Raw genomic sequence first — 16,944 nt, forward strand, 5'->3', positions numbered from 1 at the left:
GTTCACCTTGGTAAGAATAGTCAGCTCTGCCTATAGGCGTAGAGTTGTGTTGCGCAGTGGAGAAAGCTGTCATATTCAGCTTGACTCGCTGTGCTTTATATGTGTGCAAGCTGAACGCTAATAGCTGACAGCTCTTTGATGTGTGTGCAGGATGTAACTAAGAGGATGTCTCTGCCCATGGATATTCGTCTCCCACCGGAGTTTCTGAAGAAGTTACAGATGGAAAGCACTCCACCATGCAAACCTCTCAGTCGCATGTCCAGAAGAGCCTCACTGGTTAGTAACCAAACTAAACTCACACAGATGATTCGTTAGAAATCAAACAAGGATATATCATAGTCTAAATTAATGCTAACAGACTAACCCAACCCTACTGATGCAAAACAACGTTTTACATTGAAAATAGAATAGAAAGATGTAATTATTTTCTTGGAACAAAGTAGCTACAGTAGCAAAGTAAACCTGTATATTTACATTCCAAAACCATGAGAGCTTCCTAACTATAGGCAACATTTCTTTGGCATCATAGAACATGCTATTTTTTTGTCCGACAAAATCTCCAGCAACTGTATTTTTGCAGATATTACAATCCCAGAATGCATTGCAGCATGTAAAAATGAGGTTAATGTCATGTATGATCACTAGGGGTGTAACAAATATAATATAGTATATAGTAATAGTATATAGAATATAGAAACGAAAAATATTCATGATTCTGAAGCTGAAAATACTGAATTATTTTAGACGGACATGTTACTGACTAGATGTGTTTAAAATAATGTAGGCCACTTTTTACTGGTAACAAGACATTTGACATTATCAGGACCCACAAATATTCCCCCATTGCATTATTATACATTAAATTCAACATTATATATAGTAATGTAGTACTGACACTAAAACTCTGGAAACTTTTTATTTTGGGTGAACTATCCACAATACATATTGTCACTATCCACGATACATATTGTTGCATTTTTGTATTGTGCTATATTGTGACACAATATATTGTTACATCCCTAATGATCACATTATATCTTAGGGAGTACTGAAAAGGAAGAAAATGGGATTAATTGGATTTTTACATCCAGAACCTGACTGTTGCACTTTATACTGTGAAAAGTTCTATACAAATAAAACTCACCAGGTTTGATCACTTTCACTGCGTTGGCCTAGCTTATCTGTCTACATTTGTATCCTTGGCATGCCTCTCAGCTAAAAAAAACAAAACACTGATTTATAACACAACATAAGGCGCATTTACAGCGTAGCTGCAAGAACTGCTATAGCAAACATTACCGTAAACGAACCATAACAGAAGCCCTTGCTCGCTCCACTCCACATTAAACAATCCTAGCATTCCTAATAATCGCAAACATCTACAGTTCTAGCTCTTAAATACGCTCAATTGCATGTGTCAACAAGATTGATTCCAAGATATGGCTCCCAAACAATTCATAAATGTTTGCAGCAAACTTTTTTGGTAACACAGTATTCCATTCTTTTCCAGTCGGACATTGGCTTTGGGAAATTGGAGACCTACGTGAAGTTGGGCAAACTAGGAGAGGTAAGATGTTTTCTCTTCCCTAGGTGAAGACAAAAGATTCTATAGGCAAAAATGAAGGATGTAAAACAGCAGTCTTCAAAATGAAGAATCAAATGTGTTCATTACGAGATTCCCTCCGGGCGATTACAGTGAATACGAGTCGTGTTGAATTGTGGATTCTGATTTAATGGACTTTTTTTTTTTTTTTTTTTGCCATGAAGAGACATCAGTCTCTAATATGCTTAAAGCTGTACCGCGACTAGCCCGTCAATTTTCCATTAAGTGCAACAAAGCATGCTCATTGCAAATTGTGAGAAATAATGTACTACATACAACCCTGAGGAATACCATATGTGAGGAAAAACCTGAATATTGGAAAAATACTGGACACAGACTGCAATGAATTCTCTTCAATAACGAAACAAATAACGGTAAAGAAGGTTTATATCTTTGTATCAGCAAGTTATAAACTTTTTCATTAGCGTCTAAAACGTGGTTTCAGCTCGGTGAATTTCTAGGCCTGGAAAAGTCATGGATATTAAAAAACAAAAACATAAAAAGTTATGGAAATTCATGTGATGTGGTTTTTCCTCTAGTTATACTCAGCTCTAACATATTCCATCAGCTACAAATTGCTCTTTGTGAGTGAAATATCTGTAATATCATATTTAAAACCTTATTGTATTATACTGTATGCATGTCATTTAGCAGACACTTTTATACAAATACATTTTTTGGGATTATAAGTCTTCCTATGTAAATGTGATGAGATATATTTCTTGGAAATACCCTTAGTAAGGTTTTGAAACGTACCAACATTACCATTAATAATTTTGGGGTCAGGTTTTTTGAAAGATATTAATATTTTTTTCAGCAAGGATGCATTAAATTGAGCAAAAGTGACCGTTTAAACATGTATAATATTACAAAAGATAATAAATGCTGTATTTCTGAACTTTCTATTCAGAGAATCCTGCATTGGTTTCAACAAAACTAAGCAAATAGTCTCTAACCAAACTAGAAACTAGATCAACATGCCTATAGTGTCGACTGTCGAGATCCAATAGATTGCAGGTCTGATGTGGTTTCAGAGAGCACAAATAAAAACAATGTCGAATGCAAAAAAGCAATGCAACTATTAAATATATATTTTTCTACTATGTTGTTGTTGACATCAATGATCATGTATCCAGTCAATCCTCTACAATATTTTAGCACATTGAAATTGAGACTTCTGGAAACCAAATGCAATTGGTCATATTGTTGGGTTTATGCAGTTTATGGTAATAATAATGCATTATAATGTTTGCTTTCAAGGACATTTCCATTTGCTTTTATAATTTAAATCATTTTGGTGTTATTTTTTGGTGTTATAAACTAAAATCTGGGTCCTTAAGCAAAACCAGTTTAGACCCACTGATCTATTCTGCACCGCTCCCGTTTCCCAGAAGATTGACATATTTTTTTCTTCCTGTCTGTCACACAGGGCACATACGCGACGGTATTCAAGGGTCGCAGCAAACTCACAGAAAACCTGGTGGCTCTGAAAGAGATTCGTCTCGAGCACGAAGAGGGCGCCCCGTGCACAGCCATTCGGGAAGGTAGCGTCCTTCTCTCTCAGTTGTTCAAAAGCCAGATTGTCACAAAGAGTATACATTCTAAACTAGCGAGCCACAGGCGTCTTCTTCACCCAGCCTGAATCACTCCATCTAAATGAGATGGAGTACGTGAGAGGGGTTGCTAATGAAAGACGAGGATATAAAGCAAGGCTGCCACCCAGTGGCTGCTACACACACATCTAACGCAGCTCACGCTAGAGGGAACACACACACACAGGCCCATGAGGAAACACAACACTGTGATGCATTGCATTACAAAACATGTCACTGGAGGTCAGGGTTTGGCAAAATGCAGAAACCAATTCTTTTATAGCTCTGGGACTTCATTCAAGTATAAACTTTGTTTCAGATCTAAGATTTCTGCTGCTTTTTCTCAGGCCAAAAATCTGATAAGCAGGAGACAAATGTGTCGATTCATTCTCCCTTTAATCTTTAATTGTTTTACATTGCATTAAAAATAGTTAGAGCATTCTTACAAATCCATAAAACCACTAATTAGTAAAGTAAAATAACAAATACATAAATTGTATTAAACATTAAGATATATAGATATCAAATATGTGTATTTCATTAGTTCTAAGTCATTTAGTTGAATTTATGATTTGTGTGTATATACACATACATATACAGTAGGCTACATAACCATACACAGATATACATATACATTATATATATATATATATATATATATATATATATACTAGGGCTGTCAAATGATTAATCACGATTAATCGCATCCAAAATTAAAGTTTGTGTTTACATAATATATGTGTGTGTATGGAGTATAATTATTTTCTATATATAAATACACACACATGCATATATATTTAAGAAAAATGTGTTATTTATATATAAAATATTTATATATAATATAAATTATATATAATATAAATATATATACACAGTATATACATGCAAATATTTCTTAAATATATACATGCATGTGTGTGTATTTATATATAGAAAATAATTATACACCGTACACACACATATATTATGTAAAAACAAACTTTTATTTTGGATGCGATTAATCGCGATTAATCGTTTGACAGCCCTAATATATACACATATATTATATAAATATTACGTGTTTCTGTAAATGTGACCCTGGATCACAAAACCAGTCACATGTCGCAAGGGTATATTTGTGGCAATAGCCAACAATACATTGTATGGGTCAAAATTATCGAGTTTTCTTTTATGCCAAAAATCTTTAGGATACTAAGTAAAGATCATGTTCCATGAAGATATTTTTTACATTTCCTACCATAAATATAGAAAACATTTATTTTTGTGAGTGAATGCAGCACAATCTTGAACATAAGTGGACAACTTAAAAGGCGATTTTCTCAATGTTTCGATTTCTATGCACCCTCAGATTCCAGATTTTCAAATAGTTGAATCTCTGCCAAATATTGTCCTAACAAACCATACATCAATGGAAAGCTTATTTATTCAGCTTTCATGTGATGTATAAATCTCAGTTTCAAAAAAATTTACCCATGTGACTGGTTTTGTGGTCCAGGGTCACAAATAGCAAATATTTTGGATGTTAATACATAATAACATTTTATTTTTCAGTATGAATTATTAAAAAGTAACAGCAGTTTTCATCTTTCTTATTTGAATGAAAAGTCTGCATCCTGCTTGGCTTGATTTAAATTCAGGAACTGGATTAGCATTTCAATTTAATTCTGAATGTTGCACACCCTGCTGGAGGTTATTGTTGAAGCGGCTTATTGTCATATTCTTGTTGTGTTGCGACAGTGTCACTGCTGAAGAATCTGAAACACGCCAACATCGTAACACTCCATGACATCATCCATACAGACCGATGTCTCACCCTTGTCTTTGAGTATCTGGTAAGCCACATCGCACAGCTTTTCTTTTCAATGTCGACAACAATGGCAGGCAAGCTCTTACCCCAGCCTTTTGTCAATCCCATTATGCTTTGTGATATTGGGTGGGGTGGTATTTGAAGTATTTCCCTCTTCACCTATTATAAGCAAGATAACAACCCCATAAAAGAGGCCAGGGCCGTTTTGACGTCATAACCTAACTGTCTTTGCAGGACAGTGACTTGAAGCAGTACCTCGACAACTGTGGAAACCTCATGAGCATGCACAACGTGAAGGTAACAGCTCAAAGACCATCGAAAAACAATCAACAAGCTTACCAATTAAAAGTCAATAGAGCGGTTTACATAGACAGCTAAGACAGCAAAATACCACAAGAGAGACGTGCCTCGCAATTGATTCTGACGGAGTCTGACATGTTAACAAGTTGCTAAGATAACAACAACAAGCAAATTGTCAATAGATTATGAGCAAAACACTGCTCGACAACATGATCACAGCCAATCAGAAGATATATTTAAATGTAGAGTTATAACGAGCAGGATTTTGAACCAATGAGATTTCACTGGGCGGGGCTACCAAACAGACCCAGAGAAGCAACAGCGATATTCACAAGATCTCATTCTAGACTTTTTCTTTTTTTATAGGGAAGACTTTGATGGAAATTAGAGCATTGGAAACCCATAATTAACTAATTAGTTTGTTTAAATGACTAATAAGTCAATTTATTAAAGAAAATTAAAAATAAATGAAGTATAGATCTCTAGGTGACATTTCAAACACTGATTAACGGCATCTAATGATTTGGAAATAGCCCATATGTTTTATGATAATGGACAATTTAAACTGAAAAATTAATAAATTATTAAAAACTACACTTACAGCAATAATAAACGTACCTAATTTGATAGCTAATAGCTTTTTGCATGTCACTTTATCAAGACGTGCCTGGATAAAATGCAGTGTCAGGCACAAATAAAATTAAATAAAAAGTCTTTATACTAACTTCATCTGTACTTGTCAGTATTGAATAAAAAAATATAGTTGAATTTTCTCTTGACATTTGAAAATTTTGCAATGTATTCTGGGATTAATACATGTGATGTTGCCTTAAAAAAAGTAGTATCTTAGAAGGCAGCAGCCTACATTTTGGATGCAATAAAAAGCAGTCTTTGTTGGTAGTTCAAGTTTTAGAAGCGCTAACATCTGTCTTTCTGTCCTTGTAGATATTTATGTTCCAGCTTCTTCGTGGTTTATCATATTGTCATCATAGGAAGATTCTCCACCGGGACCTGAAGCCTCAGAATCTGCTCATTAATGAAAAGGGAGAACTCAAACTGGCAGACTTTGGTGAGACTTTCTTACAAAACCTAAATATTCATAGATGTATTTACTTTGGTGTGCTATACAAAGAATATCTAGATTGTTTTTGTTTTAGCACATTACTCAGCAGCGGTCTCCCATGTGCCTCCTATCTTATATTGGCTCTTGGCTGGGATTCTGGGTTTCCCAGCAACGTTTGTTCATCGCCTTAACTATCTGTCTTATCTTGCTTGTTAAGGTTTGGCCAGAGCAAAATCAGTCCCAACTAAAACCTATTCGAACGAGGTTGTGACCTTGTGGTATCGACCTCCTGATGTTCTACTGGGCTCCACGGAGTATTCCACACCGATAGACATGTGGTAAGATGTTTCTCACATCAACCGCTGCTAGAATACATAGAACACAACCTTGCATAACAGTACAGTACGGCATCAGCCACAATGTGCTGCTAACATTATGAAACCATGCATGGAGCAAAACTATTGATACTGTTTATACACAATGCTCATAGAACAGAAAAAGCGAAAATAGGCTATAATCTATAACTTATAACTCCTAAGAATAAAATAATAGTCAATATCTAAAGACCAGAATGTCATATTTACTGGAGGGCAGACTCTTTTGATTCGGTAAGCAACATCACAGAAAGCACACAAATCAATTTGCAAAAAGAACCACTATCTACCACTATCTATCTATCTATCTATCTATCTATCTATCTATCTATCTATCTATCTATCTATCTATCTATCTATCTATCTATCTATCTATCTATCTATCTATATATATATTGTGCACACACACACTTTTATGTTAGATGCGATTAATCAATTTGACAGCACTACTATTATTATGAAGTGTTTTAGATAGCTGGATTGTAATGGCCATCAATGGAACTTTTTTTCTTTTTCAGCACTCAAACACATTCAATTTCTATTTCATTTATTCATCATCTCATGTCAAAAGAACTAAATTAATGGGTTCATATAACCTTTTGTTTTTGGGGGGGTGGAAATCCCACTTATGAACTTTATGAAATAATACATCAGACTACCTTTTGATCATGCCAAAGAGCTCTTGACTGTTGCTCAGTCCTCCAGAAGAAACATTAAGTTAGAAAATTGAATTCTGTCTTTCCTGACACAACCTTTTAACGTCACATACGCACTCTGACACACGCTCCTCGGGCAACCTTGGATAGCTGACACGGACTCGGACACAAATGCTTTTTTAAAGCTAAGCCGATAAAAAAAATCCCGTGTTGTTTAATCCTCAGGATTAGTCCAGTGGGCTAATCAATCCGAGCGTGACAGCAGCCACATGTGTCTTTCCCGTATCTCCACCTCACAGCTTTCCCGAGACAACCCTCCAGTCAAGCAGACGTCAAACTGTGATAGGAGAATATTCTCAGATAAAACATCTGTGACAGTCCTGATCTGATATATTCAAATGATGTCTGCGGGGTTCATTTAAAAGATTTGACGTATAGAATAACAGCACTGAAATGATGGATGATGGATGTCTCTGTATGACTAGGGGCGTGGGCTGTATCATGTACGAAATGTCGACGGGGCGTCCCATGTTTCCTGGGTCGACCGTCAAAGAGGAACTACACCTGATATTTCGGCTCATGGGTAAGAGAGACATTTCATGTCACTTTAATTATGTATAAATTAATCATTTATGGTCATTTATGGCACTTAAAATGCTTCATGTTGGTTGGAAATAGAAATTATATAGTAGGGATGCACAGGTATGAAAATTTTGGCCGATATGATAACCGATAATTCTTTATATTTAAAAGCCGATAACCGATATATTGGCTGATAAATCGAAATTTGAGAGCAAAAGTCTCAACATTAAAAGCCATGTCCCAAGCACACAATTATAATGATTTTCTCATTATAATTATATGTAGCCTTTATGACAGACTTGCGCTGCAAATATTGCACTTAACTGTATTTTCCTTTTTAAAGTGATTGCAATCCTATTTCAAGCAATTCAAAAGAATCATGGAGAACAGTGCGCATCTGAAGTGTCTCCGCTGAAGGAAACAATCCATTATTTATTACTTTAATATATTGGCCAAATGTTCTTATCGGGCATTAAAAATGAACATATATCGGCCGATACCGATATGGTGGCCGATATATAGTGCATCCCTATTGTATAGCCTATATAATTGTATTCATTTTCCCTATATATATTATATATTATATAAAGAATATCATATGCACTGAAGGCGGTTTTAAATTTGGCAAAATTATTTATCTGTCTAGTTGAAATAATTATACACTACCACTCAAAAGTTGGTTGGTAAGGTGGTTTTGAAGTCTCTTATGCTGTATTTATTTGACCAAAAATATAGTAAGGATAGTAATACTGCAAAATATTACTATAATTTTAAAACGGTTTTGTTTTCTATTTGAATATATTGTAAAATGTAATTTATTCCTGTGATGCAAAGCTGAATTTTCTGGATCATTACTGCAGTCTTCAGTGTCACATGATCCTTCAGAAATCATTCTAATATGCTGATTTGAAAGTGAAAGTTACTTTTGTGTTGATCAATTTATTGTGTCCTTAATTGGTGAATAAAAAACAAAAACAAAACATTTTTTGGGGGGAAAAGTACTGTACTTAATTAACACAAGCTTTAAATACTTCACTACTCTAATGTAGCCTGCCAGACTTTTGACTATTGGCATAAAACCAAAAAGTTTGCAACGTTTTTTATCAAGCATAAAACTGGTAATTTGTGCTAATTGCACGAATTTGGTTTTATGTGAATCACTAAAAAATTACAAATAATTACCTTGTATCCAAAAGGACTTTTCACAAAAATAACTTTACTTACTACTAAGTGACTTACTGGCAAGCCTTGTCAGATTCAGTTATTACGTGTAAAAAGCAATTGTTCCAGCAATCAGCAATCTTGTAAACATGACAACCTGCACTTCGATTCCAGCCAACCAGATCATAGCTTGCCAGATGAACAAATTATCTGTAATTCTTTGATAAAATATGCATCAGGCGGTCAGTGATCAGACTGTGGGTGGTCCATAGGTGCACGCCTGAAGCCTAATGGAGGTCTAATTATCTCACTGTAGGACACATACTAAAAAAACTACTTTTTTCCCGTAACCAGGCACCCCAACTGAGGAAACCTGGCCCGGAATCACAGCTAATGAGGAATTCAAATCCTACCTGTTTCCTCAGTACCGAGCACAAGCGCTCATTAATCATGTGCCCAGGTACCACAGAAACACAGCACACTGACAGAACAAAAACACACCTGTATCTATAAAAAACAATAGAGGAGGAATACAGTTTGTTTTGCATGCTATGAATTATAGATATAGTGAATATTATAATACACAAGCTATTTTTTCATTTCAAGGCTCGACACGGAGGGGATAGACCTTCTTTCGGCTCTATTGATGGTGAGTGAATTAATTAAAAATGGTGGATTATTCTGATTTGAGCTACTGCAGAAACATACTTCATGCAAGTATGCGAACACAAATGTGAAGTCTTGGCTAACGCGTCACAAGTGTGTGGGTTCAAACATACTCAATAGAGTTACCACTAAATGTTTGTGCAGTTAAACCAGATAGGATACTTTTCAGGTAACTAGCAATAAACATCTAAATCTACCGTGCATATCTTTTATGTACTTGCATAGAGTGCATCTTTACTGAAAACTCAGATTTTACATGTGTACACGGCTTTCCTTTGAAATGTTGAGGAGGAGCCAATGCAATATGAGACGATAGATTTAAGCAATGAGGATTTACCAGTTTATGTCAGATGCCAGAAACAACAGCCTTGCAGGGATAGTCTAAATCACACAGATACCAGCCATCAGTGGTACAGCACAGACAAAACAGGAATATTACTGCTTATTTTTATAGAAATGTGTAAGCAAATCACTACCGATACATCTGATAAAGTGTCCATTTATTGTGAAAAACACTGCTGTCCAAGAATCATGATTCTCAACAGATGATAACAATAACGCTGGGTATTTACCTGTAAATACAGGTATGCAACCATGCTTGAAAATTTGCTTTTTATTGGTTAATATCATCATGTCATGCTGATAAATGCCACCATTTGGGTAGGTCTCCATATACAAATAGAACCCAAAAAAGCCTTTACAGCTCCATGAACTTACGTCACACACTTCATTTACGTCATCTTAGGCGATAAAACACATTTTAAGCCTGTACAACAAATGTGACCATTCCGGAAACAAAACAACTTTGCATAAATGTTATGGAATCAATAATAGTGTTAATTAATCAAAAAATAATAATAGGCAACCCTTTTACAATAAGGTCTCATTTGTTGACATTATGTAATGTATTAACAGACATGAAATAACAATAACCAGTACATTTGTTACAGTATTTATTAATATTTGTTAACACAAGCTGTTCATTGTTTGTTAATGTTAGTTTACAGAGCATTAACTAATGTTAACAAATAAAACTTTTTGTATTAGTAAAAGTTGAAATTAACATCAACTAAGAATAATAAATGCTGTAGAAGTATTGTTGATTCTTAGTTCACGTTAACTAAAGTAGTTTACTAATGAAACCTTATTGTAAAGTGTTACCTAATATTTATCATTATTAACAATATTTATGTAAAACAACACAGCCCCCTAATATTTTAAAAGCCTATTAATTATATATTATTGTGTCAAAAATCAAATTATTAAAAATAAATTATCAGATTAATTAAAAGATCAACTACTAATCAATGAAATTAGTATTGTTATTACTCATATTGTTTTGCAATCAGAATGATTATTCAAAAATTTTATTTCTTTTTAACAGCGAAAATTCCTAGTATTCTAATAGTCCAATCATAATGCATTATCAAAACTGAGTAATAAATAATAATAATAATAATAAAAACAACTACTAATCAATAAAAATAAATTAAAATATAAAAATAATTAATTACAATAATTCAAAAATCTGTATCAGACAAAAAAAATAAACAAATACTGGTTAACTTCTAGCATGAAAACAGAGTGTGTTTGTGTGTGTGATTTCTAACAAGCACACAGCACATGTGCAGAGGCCAGTGAGGTGATGTTTAATGCCATGGCCCTGCAACTGTCTTCGGCTCCCAATCCCCGGGTGAAGAAAAGCCCTTGTTAAGAGTTTGGCTGGCGAGATGGAGTGAGCTCTGAAGATAATTATGGTGTCAACTTCCCTCTCTGCCTGCTCTCCTCCAGGTCCAATTAGTTTGATACGGGCAGGGGTGTCAGGCGCGGAGCATTATAGTGTTATTAAAACACAGGTAAACAAACGCAGGATGACACCTCGTCGCTTCACTCGGGTACAGGCAAGAGGAATACAGTTCAAGATTATTTTGGGGGAACGAATAAACACAGAGGGGTGCGACAGGCTAAAGACTCTTTCAGAGACTCAATGCTGATCTCAGTGTTTTTGCCTGTAGTACACACATGTACAATGGATTCAGTAATGCATATTGGTGACCTAGCAATACTTTTGGGGACAAAAAAGGCTCTGAAAAGATGAGTTTACAGAGCGACTACATATTTCTCTTTATACACGTCGAAAAATTATGAAAGTTGTATTTTAGGTTTAGGATTTGGAAAACGATTTGTCTACACTGTTGAAAAAAAAAAAACAGATTGAGAGGGTTTTTGTTGGTCCTGGTCAGACTGGTCTTTTTGCTGGTTTTAGAGGGGTTTTGGCCACTTTTTAACTGGTCATGCCTTAATTTACGAATATTAAGGCTCTGTTTCACAGACAGGCCTTAGTTCAATTAGGATATTCAAGTAGCTTCTATAAACATGCCTTAGAAAGAAAAGAAAAAAACATTAGTGTGCATCTTGAGACAAAACAATGGCACATGTTTTAAGATTTGTCAGTGGAAGTTGCTTATGCATTTTGCCTGTGAAACCGGGGGTAAAAGTCAATATACTGAAAAGTCTTCAGCATGACAGCTACATAAATGTGTGTTAAAAAAGGTTTTATAAATGTGCCTAATAATGTCCTAAAAAACATCTGCACCTACAAACTGTGGCACTTGTGCGGCTATCACCAAGACTTTAATTTCTTGTGTGTGTGTGTGTGTGTGTGTGTGTGTAAAGCTCTTTCTGATTCTGATCAATACAATGTACCCTGATGGTATCAGATGATAATACCATGGTACTTTTTGTAAGCATAAAAACAAAGTAGTGTTAGACTGTAATAGTTATGATTAGTAAGACTGAATGGGAGGTCTTCAAAAGCAGGTTTAGACTGTGTGCGTATGTATTTCAGTACAATATGCTGCATTTGTAAAGAAACGTGAATGCGTTTCTCTCTTTCTTTGTGCGTTCTGATGGCACGCGCAGCTTGAGTGCACGCTGACCTGTCATTATGATGAAAGACCACGGAGCGCGCGATTCGTTAATGGTGACAGGGGCCTTAATGAGTCCGAACCGTGCACCTGTTTCTCATCAAACCCCGCTGACTGATCGCGCTGTCAGACTCACACAATGCGCACTTTAAACAACGCCAAACTTCGCTGGAGACAATTTTATAACTTTGTGTGAGATGACAGCAGGATGATGGGTGCTTCATTATTTAAAACTACTTCATAGCTCAGGGATCAACAAGTCAGGGGAGTTGTGCTCAGATCGAGTCATTAGTGAAGACGCGGATCAGAGGAACTGTAACTTGAGCTCTAGAGCAGAAAATGTTGAAAGAAGCACTACGCATGTTCAAAAGTCAAAGTTCCGGGATTTTTAGTGCATCTACTGCACTTCAAAAATCAAAACTGTCTGAAATTATTCAAACTTAAGTTGAAAAATGTTGCATATATTAAGAAATGTATATTATATTTATTATAATTATAATATTTATCATAATTTATATTATAATATGTAAACGTGTAAAATGTATATATATTCTAATAATCTCTATACATACAAACCATATACAGTACATATATATATATATATATACTGTGTTTATATATTATATATATATATATATATATATATATATAATGTGTTTATATGTGTATATAAATATATATATATTGAATGAATATATATATATATACATTTTACACATTTTAAATAAAAATATTATAATATAAATTTCATATATATATATATATATATATATATATATATATATATATATATATATACGCACATACATGATATGTGTATGTATATAAATATATTAGGGCTGTCAAACGATTAATCGCGATTAATCACATCCAAAATAAAAGTTTGTGTTTACATAATATATGTGTGTGTACGGTGTATAATTATTTTCTATATATAAATACACACACATGCATGTATATATTTAAGAAATATTTGCATGTATATACTGTGTATATATATTTATATTATATATAATTTATATTATATATAAATATTTTATATATAAATAACACATTTTTCTTAAATATATATGCATGTGTGTGTATTTATATATAGAAAATAATTATACTCCATGCACACACATATATTATGTAAACACAAACTTTTATTTTGGATGCGATTAATCGCGATTAATCATTTGACAGCCCTAAAATATATTAAATAATAATAATATATGGTGAATTGTGGTCAGTTCATTAAAATATGAAATGTAATATTAAAAACACATTCAATTTATATATTTATATCATTTTATTTATAATGTATATAATAAATAATAAGGTAATAAAATTATCATAATATATGGCTAATTATGATCACTATAGATCGACAGGTTATGAAATGTGTGTGTGTTTTCCAATTAATGAAAAACCCATAACTCTACATTTTCCCTCTATTTTTTGTTTGTTTTGTTCCCTTTCAGTATGACACCAGGAGTAGAATGTCAGCCGAGTTGTCCTTGACACACTCTTACTTCCTGACGCTTGGCGAGAACATCCACTCCATACCTGACAGTGAGTTCATCCCAATATTTACATCATTTCTGGAGAGTCTGCTTATATAACATCACCTCAACAGAAGCCTCATAATCTGTCTTTTACCTTGGCGAAACAACAAACAACAACGCATTTGCTTTGATCATCACCCGCTTGTCTTCCATCCTCTCTAGCCTCATCCGTGTTTTCCCTGAGGGAGATCCAGCTACAGAAGGATCCGGGACTAAGGAGTTCAGTATTCCAGCCACCAGGTATTCAATTCCATTGCTTTGACATCACTCATCTCTATTTGCAGAGCGCAACTTGATCATGTTTAGTCGTGCATAAAGCGCATTAATCCCATCTGTAAACCTGTAAGATTAAATCACCCATTAATACTTGCTTACCTGCACTCCTGCAGATCTTTCTAACACGGGGTCATTTTCTCCGAATCCAGGTCGAGGCAAGAACCGCAGACAAAGCATATTCTGAGGAATAGAATCAAAGTGGTGTCCGTGAAGAGATCGGCAGAACAAAATCATTATGAAGGAAAAAGCATCCAAAACATGCATGCACACATCCATTCATACACACAGTACTTTATTACAGTCTGAAAACAGACTGAATGGAAGTAAATCATAACATGAGATGGATAAGTGTAACCAAGCCTCAATCAAATCTCTTTCAAACCTAAAAACCACGCTGATCTTGAAGCTCAGAGCTAGGATGCTCTATGGAAAGGCATTGAAAGTGTGTCTAGATTCTTCTCTTTCTGGAGACGTAGATCTGAACACCTGAAAGTTCTAGTTGATTTAGTATTTTCATTCGTGTGCGTGTAACATGGTAGCTTCATGTACTTTTCCCATTGAGTTCAATTTCCTTCATTTCAGTTTGAGGTTTGACTTGTTTTGCCACACGTGTTTAATGAGTCACTGCACATATTACGATTTATTTCACAAACATTCATTCAGTACTATAACATTTAGTAGTGTTAATTTTGAAGCATTAAAAATGCAAATTGTCATTGAGCCATTGAATAGAGAATTACTTGAATTATGTCATGATACCATTGAACTTCAGCTACTAAAGGTGATGTAAGTGATTTTAACTGGTTTGAAAGCAAAATGGACGATAACTATAAGCCAATCAGAATCCACCCTGCTTTAAAGAGTTCGAGCATTTAAAACAGCAGATGACAAAACTGGTGTGAACGGGCCTTTAGACCGCCCGTTTTCGATTGGCTAGAAAAGAGCTGTGGTACTCCAAAAGAAAATCGCTTACACCATCTTTGAACTAGTTACTAATTTATGAAATCATCAAAAGGTGCCTTTTGCAGACCATAAGAGATGATGGGGTCCAATTTTCTTGCTCCTTTCAAGTAATTGCACATACAGATATTAGTTTTGCCATTTAGGCTAATTGCTACTCCGCATTTGCACGTGGCATACAAGTGTCCTGGAATTGAAACCTAATGTTGTTCACCTTCTCCTACTGTATCTTGTAGTTTTTTTTAAATGAGCGCACTATGACTCTTTCTTGTAAATGGCACTGAGCACATGCTAGTGGACAGAAATGAAAAGCTTGATCATTTAAAGGCCACCCGGGAACAGAAATATTGAGAATGACTGACAAGGAAAAAAATTCTATAAAATATAATGACTTATGAAGATTTACTTTAACATCACTGCAGCGGTGGCACTAATTTATGTGTTTTGTGGTAAATGAAAATATTTTAAATACTCTATTGAAAAGAATTAATATATAAATATATGTATTTTGACAAGTGTTTTCTTTATTCTCAGTGAAAAAAAAAAACTATGGTATTAAATGATCTTAGATGATGTCTAAATGTTTTATAAAAGATTTAGATTTTTGTATGAAATGTGATATTAAATATTTTGTGTGATTTGTCTATTCTATTATGATATTCTGAAGCTGAATGTATTGTGACTGCAAAAATGCCAAAAGTAATTAAATAATAACTAAATAAATTATGAAGTTGAGTTGAACTACTCTCGTCTCAAACAATAGTCTTACTGTATTGCATGGTGCTGTTTGTCATTAGTACACTTCACAAAGTAAACTTAAAATAGGATTTGGTCTAAGCAACATATAAGTGATATTACTGTCACTTGGAAAACCAGATAAACCTGTGTATAAATTAGAGTGGGTTTGTGTTCATAGCTGTAACAAAAGACATAACCTATTAAAACTCGTCGGACCTGTCAGATATATTCGGTACGCTGGATGTGAAAATATAAAACAAAAGAGTCAAAATACAAAAGACGCCTCAGGCAACCATGCGTGATTTCTTACCTTCAACTGTATTTTAGCTTTAAGTTTTATGACGAATTCTGTGGGAGGATCAAACTGTTGGGAAACACACCTGTTGCACTGAAATCTTTGGATGTTTGAATCATTTTGTTTTAGTGAATCGGTTCGCTTGGGTTACTAGTCGATAGTGTTATTTTTGGCTCAAGCACTGACCTCCTCCCGACAGTGATGGAATAATTTTAGCTAATCGATTCGCTTTAATTGGGCCAGTTCGTTCGCTCCCTGAATAAATAAATATTTAGTCAAATACTTGTGTGTGAATATTAGGCTCTCAAATGTTGCTGGGAATCCGATGTGTTTTGTTGATTTTAATTTATGTCTAAAGCAGGCTCCACAATATCATAATTTCCTAAGGATTTTTTTT

General features: G+C 34.4%; 1 protein-coding gene across 1 annotated transcript in view; it reads left to right on the forward strand.

Annotated features, from left to right (window-relative positions):
- cdk18 (cyclin dependent kinase 18) overlaps window positions 1–16,259 on the forward strand; it is a 52,719-nt gene extending 36,460 nt beyond the window's left edge. The window contains exons 4-16 of the mRNA XM_079858281.1: window positions 151–276; window positions 1,511–1,567; window positions 3,033–3,147; window positions 4,933–5,027; window positions 5,237–5,299; window positions 6,248–6,371; window positions 6,583–6,703; window positions 7,881–7,978; window positions 9,493–9,598; window positions 9,745–9,787; window positions 14,195–14,285; window positions 14,441–14,518; window positions 14,704–16,259. Of these exons, the coding sequence (XP_079714407.1) occupies window positions 151–276; window positions 1,511–1,567; window positions 3,033–3,147; window positions 4,933–5,027; window positions 5,237–5,299; window positions 6,248–6,371; window positions 6,583–6,703; window positions 7,881–7,978; window positions 9,493–9,598; window positions 9,745–9,787; window positions 14,195–14,285; window positions 14,441–14,518; window positions 14,704–14,738 (1,152 nt within the window). The 3' untranslated portion in view covers window positions 14,739–16,259. The remainder of the gene's footprint in view (window positions 1–150; window positions 277–1,510; window positions 1,568–3,032; window positions 3,148–4,932; window positions 5,028–5,236; window positions 5,300–6,247; window positions 6,372–6,582; window positions 6,704–7,880; window positions 7,979–9,492; window positions 9,599–9,744; window positions 9,788–14,194; window positions 14,286–14,440; window positions 14,519–14,703) is intronic.
- Window positions 16,260–16,944: the final 685 nt, after the last annotated feature.

The sequence above is a fragment of the Squalius cephalus genome (genome assembly GCF_949319135.1).
Source record: "Squalius cephalus genome assembly, chromosome: 22".
Classification (NCBI taxonomy): Eukaryota; Metazoa; Chordata; class Actinopteri; order Cypriniformes; family Leuciscidae; genus Squalius; species Squalius cephalus.